The 13396-nt window shown below is 41.2% G+C and overlaps 1 protein-coding gene across 2 annotated transcripts in view; it reads left to right on the forward strand.

Annotated features, from left to right (window-relative positions):
* Positions 1-8511: 8511 nt before the first annotated feature.
* The window catches only part of dscama (Down syndrome cell adhesion molecule a), a gene marked incomplete at both ends in the record, with an annotated part of 107507 nt that continues 102622 nt past the window's right edge, over positions 8512-13396 (forward strand). For both annotated transcript variants that reach the window (XM_083986395.1, XM_083986396.1), the window contains one exon: positions 8512-8554. In XM_083986395.1, the coding sequence (XP_083842521.1) occupies positions 8512-8554 (43 nt within the window). The remainder of the gene's footprint in view (positions 8555-13396) is intronic.

The following is a 13396-nucleotide window of genomic DNA, read 5'->3' on the forward strand; positions in this document are numbered from 1 at the left end:
TTCAGTTTAATTGCTCCTGTTTTGCGGTAGTTGTGTCTGTCCCCGCATCGCCACAGCAGCAATGAATGGGAGCGGATGCAAGTTCCGCTGCTTAGGCTGCTTACATTCCTCAAAGCCGCAATTTTTTTTCCACGGACAGCGTCAGGTTGCATGTTTGAGTAGCCACCTGACGCTGTCCGTGGAAAAAAATGTACACTTCAGGCAAGTCAAGAGTTGATATTCCTGTGTTTATGACACAAAGGGTAGTAGCTCCGACTGCACGTGAACACACCGAGCACGGTAACTTGGGTCTCACGCGAGACTCCGTGAGACTTTAGATCTAGTCTTACAAATATGTCAGCTTGCTTGAAGAAAATAAACTTCTCTGTGCATGTTTGAGTCGCCATCTGACGTTGTCTGTGGAAATCCGCTCCCATTCATCGCTGCCGTAGTGATGCAGGGACAGACACAACCACCGCAAAACAGGAGCAATTAAACTGAAAATCTTCAGATTGCTTCTTTTAGACCTAAACTGTTAGGAAAATACACCCCCGAGTTGAATTTGCCTGGAATTGTCCTTTAAGTTTGTCTTATCTCAACGCTTGTGTGTGTTCTGAGCTGTAAGCTGGACCCCGATATCTCGGTGAATATCATAACGTGGTTCTCCGACTGAAAATTCACATCGCCGTGTAAATGTACAAATGTATTTTTCAGAAATCAAATCAACCGGGTTACAAAAACTGCAATTTCAGTCCAAAAAGCAGTGGACCTCTGAGTGACCCTGCTGTCCACTCAACCAGGACTGGACAGGAGTGCATTGAGCCGTGAGATGCAAAGTAGTCAATGAGTGCGATCAATGTATAGATCTGCTAAGGTGGTCCATCAGGGAACTCTGCCCTATCCACTCAATTGGTCACTACTTTATGAGGGAAGGTGATTATGGAAACCAATATAGTGTTTTTTTCATCCCGGTTGCACCAGAGAGTGAATTAGTTCTCACCTCCCACGGATGGCTATTGTGAATATTAATACCAACAATAACAGCATAACAACTTTGTGCATGTTGTTGTTGCTGCAAAGATGAAGTACAGTCTCATGAAATGTTCTGTTAGTGGTCTGTCCAGGCTTAGACATGTTCATGGTAATGAGAACTCCATTATTATCTATAAATACATAAGGATGATTTTTTTGTGATCTACTTTTTATTTTATTTTATTTCATTTCATTTCCATTCATCTATACCCCTTACTCCTCCCCCTATCATGAGGGTAACATGAAATTATGAAAACCATTACATGAAAGAAAAGGGAAAATAAGAAAATAAATAAAATAAAATGCACACATTGTAAATATACATTCTCAGATACATTCAAGTAGCCTCAAAACAGAGCTTTAACTTCCTCAGCTGCCAATTCCAAATTCTGTATAGTTTCTGTCTTTGCCATTTGAACTCGGGCACTGGAGATTTCTAATAACAGAATAAGGACGATTTATGCCATTTTCCAAGATCTGAATGAATAAATATGTACAGGAATTCATTTGAGCTGGACTACAGAAAAAACAACAATAACACTCCTCCAGCTTGGAGAGGATTTGATCTTCCAATGTCTACCCCCCCAACCCTAACCCCCTAATTACCCACTGTTAAGTTCACAAAAGGTGACATCTACAGGTATTATATTATTAATGAACATCATCTGAGAATTCTGGGGTGAATTTGTCCTTTATATTCTTTGTTACTCTGGCTTTTAGAGAGTATAATTTCTTGTGTAACCTGCAGTGGGAAGCTTATGGTACAGCTTATTTTCAAGCAGACACAGCACTTTCCACCCTCTAATGGCAGAGAATTACTCTCAAAGGGAACACGATTTCTCCATTTCTTTATTCTGCAGACATGTCAACTCATTAAACTTGAATTGTGACTTTCTCTCACGTTACGTTGAGAATTTATGGGCGTGGAGAAGAATTCAAAGATGATCTAATAAAACGAGGGTCTCGGGATGTACGTTAGCCCACCATCCCTCTATTTATACCTCATAACATGCTTTGAATTATTCAACAGCCTGACCCAGGCAGCAAAGCTCTCTTATTCATTACGAGTTGCATATTGAAATGAATCTGCCATCGTTGGTCATCTTTAAGACATTAGCAGATATCTATTTTATTGGGTTGTTTGAATATAATCAAAATGCTTGAGATTATTTTATTAATAAGAGTCATAAAAGTTTACCCTGGGGAATCCAGCCCTTGGTCGTTAGGAATAATGGATATTGTTATTCCCCACTGTATACTTGCTTCTTGTTGAAGTCACTTATGTACATTATATTGTAAATGAGTGGCTATAAACATAAACCACATAGAGAAGTAAAATAAACAGAACAACAACGATATACAAGTAGCTTAATGGACGTAATCGAGAACATCTAGAATTTAAAGCTGATATAAAACTGTTTCCCAACTGTTTCTGCTCTCGACTCTCGACAGCTGTAGTAACCAACTGATGAAAGATCTAGAAGAGCCTGGATACTCACAACCCAACAAGCATTTGTTACAATATGTGCTGTGTTGGATAATAATAGGCCCTGTTCACAGTTTTACCCAACTTCTGTAAACCTACTGTCACAGCACAACCGCTATTCTACATTCTTCATCTCTGCATTATTGTTTGGTTAAAGGGATAGTTCAACATTCTGTCAAATTAGCCCATTGCCATAATCCCTATAGTCATAGCAGTAGGTTTGTTACCTTTAATTGTCGGTGCCAGCTGTTTTTAGAACGGCGGAGCAGAGCCGTGAGCTGCTCAGAGCTACGCTACGGAGGCTAATGGGATTTCTTGGTTTCCCTCATCAAACTCATCAAACACACAATCCAACAACTCCAAAACGCTCTGGTGGACAAGTTGTGACCTGCACATTCACCACACTATGAGATAATAACGGAAAGTTACGAGACAGAGTTGTTTTTGAGGCAAATGCAGAGACTGCTTGCCTAAAAACTGTCCCCAACATCAGTGGTTTTACATGAATTTACCTCTAAAACAACTCTGTCTGTGTTATTATCTCATAGCGTGGTGAATGTGCAGGTCACAACTTGTCCACGAGAGCGTTTTGGAGTTGTTGGATTGTGTATTTGATGAGTTTGATGAGAGAAACCAAGAAAATCCATGAGCCTCCGTAGCGTAGCTCTGGTTACACCCCGCGGTTCTGAAAATAGTCTTCATTTTTCGTAATGGCGGGTTTTCCCATTTTTTCAGCCGAAAACAGACAGACGGACGCAATCAGAAAGGAAACGGAGGCTGCGCATTGATCCTTTTTTTTTCCTTTTTGTGGTCAAACGGATCATGTGCATAATTAACCGCAAAAGCCACAACGCAGAGTGTAAACAACGTTACCCGGTTCAGCACCCTGGACAGCTGCAGGGGGGTTTTGGAACAGCGGTGTGTCGGAATGGAGGGCTGTCCCCCGTAGCTCTCAGCAGCTCACGGCTCTGCTCCGCTGTTCTACAAATAGCTTGCACCGACAATTAAAGGTAATAAACTTACTCCTAAAACTATAGGGATTATGGCAATGGGCCAATTTGACAAAATGTTGACCTATCCCTTTAAATAAATCAATATGTGCATGCCTGTTTGACAATGCAGGTCCATTGTAGTGGCATGATTTTCAAGCTTTCGAGTTGAAGACGACACATTCTTTAGCCATGCTCTTGGTGTGGCTCTGTGAATACCACTATTAGACAGTCAGTCATTTGGTCCATCACTTTGGTCCATAGTGAAGTATCTCAACAGCCAACTCTAGTTTTTGTTTAATTTCCTGATTGCACAAGCTATGGTAATGTGTCTCACCCCCATTGTGACTGATTGTGTGCTCTATGCATCACTGGCCTCTAACCATAATTCTCAGATGTCTTGTTTGAAAAAGAGATGGAATAGGCCTCCAAAAAAAATGGAGCTTCAAATGATGTCAAAAGATGTGCAACACCAAGCACATCACTAAGGCGATGAGACATGAGAATGAACTGCAACAGTGATTCGTGAGTGCTGTCAATGTGATGACTAGAGCAGTCACTTAGTTATTTCTCCAGCAGCAGGAAACAAACTGCTTGAAGATCGTCATTGCAGGCATCACTCCAGGGATGTCGAGGAAGACCAGGTGTCTTAAAGGGACAACGAGGAGTTTCTATTCGGTTATAAAAAAGTCTCATATTAATGTGGATGAATCTCCGCTACCCACACTTGTTAATGGGCCCATTTTCGATAAATATATCGTTCTGTCTCTATCGTTATTTTGTTATTATTAGTGGTGGTGGAAATGCTGGGCGAGCCGTCCAGCGTTTCCTTACTTACGGTTTCGTGGCGAGTCATGAGAATAACGCAGCCGAATCGCCGTTTATGGTCGGAACTACGACGGTATGTGATCGTCTTTGAACCTCTGACTTTAATTATTGATGAATGAAAACATGAGTCTGTCTTGCGCCGGTCAAATAAATGTACGGTGCGCGCGGAGGCTCATAAATGTAGTGTGAAAACGCTTCGCTTTTCCAAAACTTCTCGTTGTCCCTTTAACGGACCTCTGAGGATCTTTTAACCTCATCATCTGTGGGCCTACAAGAGTAGGAAAATAGGTTACACCGATTTGTTTGAGTTTCAGTACAGGATTTGCAGAAGCTGAAGTGTTACAGTATGGAGGTCAAACTCTGTATCGAAGTCCCCTTGTTGCAGTAGTCCGTCATCAATCAAAATGTGATGTGTGCTGTGTATTGGAAATACTTTGGACACCAGTTGAAATTAAGCGTGAGATAACGTGTGAAAAGTACATTTATTGTTAAATGTCCCCTTACAAACAAACAAATTGAAACAATACTTACAACGTAACCATGTCCTATAAAGGTCTTGTCTCTCCATTATTGAAGAGGAGGTGGTTGGTATGTGGTACAATGAGTTTCTCCTTATACAGTATTTGGACACTTTGCAGTGTCAAAGAGTCTTTGACGTGTTTTGTACACGAAAGCACTGCATAAAGCATCACAGTTATCACGACTGAATGCAAACTGAGAAGGTGAAATGATCCAAATGCCAGGAATTGTAATGTGAGGAGTTTGATGTTGGATCCTGTGTGGCAGGTTCATTAACATCCCTAATTTCTTCAAATAACTGTAGTATTGACATGAGTGCTGAATCTGTAGTGTTTTATGACTTTTTGTCCACTTAACTGAAACAGTAAAGTGTCAAAAATGTTGAAGTTGCTTTTTAGAGTTGGTGTCAGATGTGCACTTTCCCTTGTAGTTTTCATACATACAACAAAACGTTATGATAATAGTGATGAGTAGTAAAAGTCCAACTTGTCATTGTATGCTCTTATAAGACCATATTTAAATTGAAATGTTCAAATTTGACCTAAAACTGTATCCAATATATTAGTACATCTGCCTTTTAGCCTGTTGTATCATTTAAATGGCCATGTGTCAACTTCTTACATGGAAAAATGAGGCCAAAACAAGAGGTCACTTAACTTGATTGACCAATTCTTGCAATAAGACATTTAACTGCATCATAATTGCATAGAAACACATAGAGATTAAGTCTGCATTATGTATTATGTTACAAATCTGTTTATACCCTAAAAAAATGTTTACAGATGTTGTCAATTTCCTTCTGCAAAATGCAGCGATTTATGAATGGAAAAAAAAAAGTCTATGAACGTTTAACATTTAAACGTCAGAAGGATTTAAAGAGGATAATACGTTTGGTTTCATCATAACCCCATACTGCATATCATGTAGTTACTGTAAAGCGGGGATTAGAGAAATAGGAATTGATCTCTTGATGACCATTCAGTCAGATTTTAATCCAATCTCTGTACCCAGCAGTCCACTGGGATGAAATGAAACCATATGGCTGGATGATTGGATAAAACTAGACAAGACAGAAAAACAGGCAGTCGGTGAATGAGACTGGTAAGGAAATATGTTGTTGTCAAGTTAAAGTTGGAACTGGTAACTACGGTATATGTGTCTGTCACACAGTGGCTCTAAAATGTGATAGTGTTAGTATTGTTTTGCATGAAATCCAAGTTGCGATGCACACTTTCTGGATTTGCATTTTCTGACTGAAAAGCGAATTGAACGGCCAAAAGAATGGCACCGGCATAATGAAAATATGATTAGGTGTTGATATGTTAGCCACATATTTGCAGGCAGTGAGTCTATATACTGTAGGTAGCTGCAACTGGATGGATGAATTCCAGTAATAATCCATTTGAAACGAGTAGTGGTGCGTTCAGAGTACCAGTCTGAGTAGAGAGGCAGGTATAGTTTAGGAAGAGGAAGAGTGCACATCTCAATGAACACAGCACCATATAACGGGATGAAAAACAACCCCCCCTCCACCCTCCCCGCTGGGAGCCGAGGAGACTGACGCAGAGAGGGATTAGACAAATTCAAAACAAACAAAAAACACACTTTGTATACAATGTGTGAAGAATAGAATAGCACGTTTTTCCTCCCTGCCATCTTGGTTTGGGTGGCTGGAGTGTGTGTGATAATGATGTGTTTTTATTTCGGGTGCCTGACTGGAAGCGCATGCAGGGGCCAGACAGGCGGTGACAGGTCCTGTATTCCTGGTGCAGAGCGTGTTCATGTGTCGGTCTGATGTGGATGCTAAGCCTCAGAGACGTTACAGTGTATCTGGGAGGAGAGCTAAAGCCTGCATGGCTCGCCTGCTATTTGAACATAAATGGGCCACACTAAATTCAGTCACATGGCAGCGGATGCCTCTGCAGTTTCTATTGTGTCAGCGCCTGTAAAATCATCTCAAATCGTAATGTACAACCCGGTTGTGACTTTCTTATCATAACACTATGCCTGAAAAACATAACATGGATGTTTGCTTGGGAGACATTCACTCCCTGCATACTCTCATTCATTCCTTCAGATTTACAAAATAACCAAAGGTTTACAGGGTTTTCAGCCGTCCAAATCTTTCAGTATTCATTTATTAATCCACAGCGTCTTCCTACGGTTTGATTGGAGGTGAACACATGCAGAGGGGCTGTGGATGTCTGACATGGCTGCCTTTTGATGCCCCCTGGTGCATTGGAGGGAGGGTGGAGGGGGGTCACTGCTTATATTTGTCAAGGTCAATTAATGAATGCAGGGGTACGGCAGCCAGGATCCCACAAACGCCCCCAGGGCTCATAAATTATCCAGTAAACACATTAAAAGACAGGATTTTATCTCCTCCAATTAAGATAATTTAGAATTTTTTCCCCTACCAAATGCCTACATGTAGCATCCAGTCAGGTGTAGCCTACATCACTCCCCCTCCCTCCCCTCCCCTCCCCTCCCTCCCTCCCTCAGCATCCATCCTCCAGCCTGCTACACCACAGCAATGCCAGCAAAACCACACAAGGATGTCCTGCATGGGCTAATTCTCTCTTGCTTATGTTAATGCACAGTTCTCCCACTCAGAGTGTGGGACACCTTCATCCGTCTTCTCAGTGATAAAACAAGAGGGGCTTTTTAACGCTCCGTCAGAGGCTCAGCTGGCTGGTCTCCCCCCCACACACCCACCACCACCAACCAATCTCCCCACCCCTGCACCTTTAAGGCAATGGAGAGGGAGAAAAGCCGCTGCGGAGAAGGAGGCGAGGGTTTAGCCTATTCCACAGCGCTCTGAGCCACGGCAGGTTATAAGCGCAGGGACCAGTGTGCGCAGTTTGTGTGTGCGGCTGCGGGGGGAAGATGCGTGTGCTTGTTGCTCGCCGGACGGAGAGAGGCGGCGAAGAGAGAATGAGTTTTCAGCGGAGCTAACAATCAACTCTATGCGCTTTTTAATCCTCGAGAAATCCAACTTTTACGCATTTCGTCCTACACACACCTGCAGATGACATGTTCGGCTCTTTTCCGTGCGTAGACTTCTAATTTATTTATTTATTTATTCTTTATTGATTATTTTTCTTTCATCCGATTTTGGAGCCCCTTTTTTGGTTCTTTTTTTCTTTTTTCTTTTCTTTGTTTTAATTGTTTAGCCGTGGTGGAGTTGGGTGTGCGCATAGGCAGTTTGTCCGATGCGTCTCCAGCCTCTGACTCAGCAGCAGCAGCAGCAGCAGCAGCAGTGGCACAGCTCACCTGGACCGGAGCGCACCGAGCCGAGCTCCCTCATGTTCCACGCAGCGCAGCGCTCCGACACTGGGGGACGGCAGCACTGAGGCCCGGCGCGGTGCGGTCAGTCCGACAAAGGGGGGAAGAGACGCACAGTTCTGGATCATACTACACTATCTCCCGTTGTACCAGGAGACAATCAGCAGCAGCAGCAGAAGCTCGAACCTCCTCTTCATCTTCCTCTAAACGTGAAGGATTGAGGAAGAGAGAGAGAGAAGGAGGGAGAAAAGAGAGAGACCTGAAAGCTCCCCCTTTTTCTTTCATTGCAACAGACTTGTTGAAAGAAATAAAAGGAAAAAAAATAACAAGAAGAAAGAGTGCAAGGGAGAAAAGAAGAAAAAGCATAAGCTTGGATATTGAACGGAGCGGGGCATGTGGATATTGGCTCTTATCTTTTCCCAGTGCATCTTGAATGGTAGGTGATGCATTTGTGCACGTTAAACTTCAAGTTTATGTTAATTAGCACAGGGAACTGGGTGTACAGATCAAATCTGAAATAGTCTGCAAGCATTCCACACTGAAGGTATTGATTGTTTTTTTTTTCCTATGGAAAATTGAGGAACAGGCTGTTGCTATGTCCTGACACAGGCAGTGCATGGTTTTTTTCAAAGGGGGGGGTGGGGGGTTGGATCTCCTCATTAACATTTATAGGCATTAAGTATAAGGTTTGACTTCGTGCATTTTCCAGATTTAAGTTGAAGCTTTTCTTAACGTGTGTATGCAGAGAAAGAGAAAAGGAGAGAGAGATAGGTAGAGATAGAGGGAGAGAGAGAGGAGAAATGTAGGTTGAGTGATAGGTGCAGCCTGTGCTGCAATAGGAGCAAGGCTTTTAATCTATTTTCTATCTATTTTATTAGATTAGTTTTTGTGCATTTTGTTTTTTAGGAACTTGCAAGTCAAAATAAAAACCTCACAATTATTTTTGAAGCATTCTTAGTTGCTACAAGAAATAATTATTTATTCTCATCAAACTGCACTGGGCCTCAATCTAGGTGCATTTGCCTACATCATTTTGAAAGCTTAATGTGCATATTAACAGTTTCCAATCTTATTTTCATGTACAAGACTTATAAGAAAAAAATTATATGATAGATTTTTTTGGGGTAAATAATTTAATTCTAACACATTTGCATGTTTACGTGGTGTATTTGTTTGTTTAAATCTAAATCTCACATCAGCCTGTGAGCTGCATTCAAACAGATCAATTATTTACTTAATGAAACTGAATATTATTTTAAACTGATATAAAGTTAATTTTTAATTCAGAATCTTCCCCATAAGCAAGAAGTATATTGATGCATCACATTTACTTGCATGAAATGATATAAGTATATTTTTTGATTGAGGATTAAATCAAGAAACATGCACTTATAATTACATATTTGTATACATTCTGTTAAATCTATTGAGCGTCCTCTGAAAAAAGGGGATTAAATAGGTTGGCTGTGCTTTTTTCTGGCATTGCACCCGCCATATTAGAAGCACAGACATGGAGTCATTTTGGATTGGAAAAAAAAAATGAGACAAGCCCTATCACCCTTGCCCAAGTGCACATCTTGCAAAATGCATTTAATGCACAGTAGAGTCCTCAAAGGAAAGCTCGGATAAGTGGTGGTTCTGGGGATTTTTTGTTTTGTTTTGATTGTTTTGTTTTTTTTGGACTCAGGTTGGCTGATTTTTTTTTTTTTTTTTTACAGCGAATACAACAAGGGTGTGTGAGGAAGGGGGGTACGAGGAGGACAAGGGGCTGTGGGTAGGGGTAGGATATGCGCATGGTGGGGGGCAGATATCAGCTCAAAAGAAAATGAGGGTATTTAGAAAAATCTTTTGAAAGGTACATGGAGGAAAAGGGGTTAAAAAAAAAATCAAAAGTGGACACAATGTGAACTGAGAGTAGAGGGTGTTGCGTCAAGCAAAGATGACAGGAAAACCATTTTGTGGCCATGCTGAAGGGTTCAATGAAGGCAGCGGTTATTTATAGGAGAGAATGGAGTAAAAGCAGTGATGGCGGTGTGGCAAACAATCCCTTCTGTGATTGAGGCGAGACGTTCAGAAAAGACAGAGAGGACACTGATGTCCATGTCAATTCTCCCCCAGTGCTGTGCTGAAACGTCTGTTTGCTGAGCACGATCTATCGCTTTGCTTGTGAATGGCTTTTCCAGTCTCTTTGGTCCAGGCAACAGCGTTGCAAAATGGCTGCTGCTGGAGACATCTACATGGAAACTTTGAATGGCAGCAGCAACAGCAGTTGTAATTGTGATGAATGCTACGTTTGTGCTCGCTGCAGATGCGGTACCATTCATACGGACGGACGGACTCGGTTCAATTGTTGTGACCTTTTCTATTGATTTAAAGATTAAAATGGCAGAAACTAGAATTAGGCTTTTTGTATTATGACAGTTCTCTCTTTGTATCGTGCTTGTGTCTGTACAATGCTAAATTGACTGTAGGCAGGATAAAGAGGCCGTGTTTGTTGATCTTAGATCCAATTATTTCTGCTGTGTATTTGCTTTCCCCAAACAAACCAGCAAAGATTAATTGTATTGAAGTGCCTCCATCAGATTTGTACATTTTGCACCTCTCCTGGCCAGAGAGATGGAGCTTCCTGATATTCAGGTCTGTGGTCCAGTACAGGCTGCTGAGGTTGTCTCTATGGAGACCTGGATAATGAGTGTTGTTGCAGTGTGAGCTTTGGGCTCGAGTAACACTGCGCTCTGTTCAGGTGACCCTGGCAATGCTTCCTGATAGGTTCCAGTCCGTCTCTGTTTCATTATAATACTGTTGATACAGGAGTACCATTGTATTTGTACACTTACGGTACATAGCTTTTTAATTTGGATCGTTCAAGTACCTAAACATTTTTTCTGTCTATTTTCATCATATTTTTATGTAGATGTCAGTATTTTGATTCCGTCGTATAGAGAAAACAAATTTAAAGCATTTACATTTCCTTTCCACCTATTTGCAATGCAGCTGGAGCTGGAGCCAGTGCTGGTCATTTATGAATAGTACCCAGTGTACCAACTCCATTTTGCTTTGAATTGCAATTTGCCAGTTTGAGGACACATTTTCAAGTTCATCTACAGTAGCTACAAACAATTCACTGCTGCAGAGTGTAAAATATGCTGAAGAGTTCACTTCAGTGATGCTTGAGCTTTTAAAGTGCTCTTCCAAAAGTGTCTATTAAAACCTAAATGGAATAGGAACAACATATTCCAGTTATGAAGAGATAAAATTGGGGAAAAGGCATAATGTTGTTTTTGCAACAGCTACGCCGGGGGGGAAATCTGACACATGCTCAATTGGACACTAATAAGCTGTGTAAATATACAGCAAAGCTCCTCAATTGGCTCTTAGCATCGCTGTGCATGTGTATTTTTAGCTCTCCGTTTAGGACAGCGAGGGGTTGCTGGAGAAATGGTACCTCTGCTTATTAACACACAGGCATTTTTCAGCGTGGCTTAATCCAGACATCAAACATGATTAATGATTAAGCAGAATTTAAGTTTCCCTTAAACAGACTGAACACAGGGAGCTGTGGAAGAGCTGCTTCATGCTGAACAACGGGTTTTGGGCGGATTAAAGATACAAAACACCCGAAGATCTGAGTACCTGTCAGCAGCAGCTCGACTGTTCATTTGGATCAGGAGTTGCTATCTCAATATTAACCCTGAGAAACTCAGAAATATCACTTTACTGCTAACAGTGAGATCACATCATGATTTTAACATATCGCTCTACTTTACTCACTCGTTGAAAGGGTCAGTTTCAAAACCTGTCTTCTAATGAATCGTTGTAACAAGAGAAAGTTTTTAATGAATGCGTCTCGCAAGTGTTTGCTTTGAATCTGTAAAACCTCTGGTTGTTCGACATAAAACCATGCAGAGATTATGTTTCCCTCTAAATGTATTTATCCAAACAGATCAGTATTGTGTACAGTATAATGGTCACTTCAGGGGGACGGGGTTGGGATTACAGTACACTGCCTCCAGAGTCCATTTAATCTCAGATATTCATAGATATAACATTGCATTTCTCTCCGCAAACCAGTATTGATTTCATCAGTCTTGGTGCCAAACATTTGTGTCATCTTTTTTCGATTTAATGATTGTGAACGAAGTTTGATGTCAGTGCACTGTTTTGACCCGTAATCACCAGTCAAAACAGCGCTGCTTAGAGGTCACATTAAGGCCAGTGGGGGAAACGAGGCCTGTGCCGACTAGTGTCTTTTGGTATACATCTGTCACTTCACATAGAGCCAGGCCGGGTTGACAGAGTCACAGCAACACACATCAGCCACTAACAATTGAGTTCAGCTCTTCAGTCGCACATTAATATCAACACGATGTAGGCCAGTGGGAACGTGTCTGTGCTGATTATTCTTTAAATTATTCGTCTTTATTATCTATACTCTATGTGTATAATGCTGAACAAAGCTACTGATTTGACAGTGTAGTCATCATAATGTGATTTATGAACAGTTTTAACAGTATGTTTTATTAATTTAGTCTTTGCCACAGTGTAGTATAAAGCAGAACGGTGGTTACGCCATCTAATCTAATTCAGTTACATGTAGTCCAGTGGTTGAATTTAGGTCATCACTTTAATTCTTAGCTAACTTCATGTTTTTTACCACTTAAATATGCACAAATTAGGTCCAGGAAGACTTTAAATACATATAGGCCTACTATTTAGCTTTAATTATGCATAAGGCTTAATATCAGAAGGTATTAGTGACATGCTGTTTTCGTGGACTCACTAATCACTCCAGGATTTGTCAGTGCCATCGGGTCAAGATTTTTGTGTCGCTCCACTGTGTGTGCTCGCGCCGGAGCTTGGCTGTTCAGACAAGAGTAGACTCAAGCATATGTTAATGGATGCACATTGAACTGTTAAAGGTTTCATTTAACCCAGACCAGAATGCTTAAGGAGATGATAGTGTGTAGTGAGGCAGAAAAAGAGAGGGAAGAGAGGGGGAAGAAGGAAGGACACACAGAGTCAGCTTGTGTTATGTGGTATCCAAAGCTCAAAGAATCATATCTAATCAGCCTGGTTCTCCATGCAGAAACTAGGCTATTTTAGACACGTTCTCATATATCACACAGTTATACTGTTTGACACTGGCAGAGACACAACTGTGTTTATTGTTGGCCTACATCCAGTAGGAAGTAGACAAAGCTAAAGCTAGAAGTCTATGACCCTTTGTTCTTGTACACTGTTGTTTAATAATGTTGCTTTTGCCTTTCCGATAGTTTGT

This window comes from Trachurus trachurus, assembly GCF_905171665.1.
Source record: "Trachurus trachurus genome assembly, chromosome: 14".
In the NCBI taxonomy this organism is placed as follows: domain Eukaryota; kingdom Metazoa; phylum Chordata; class Actinopteri; order Carangiformes; family Carangidae; genus Trachurus; species Trachurus trachurus.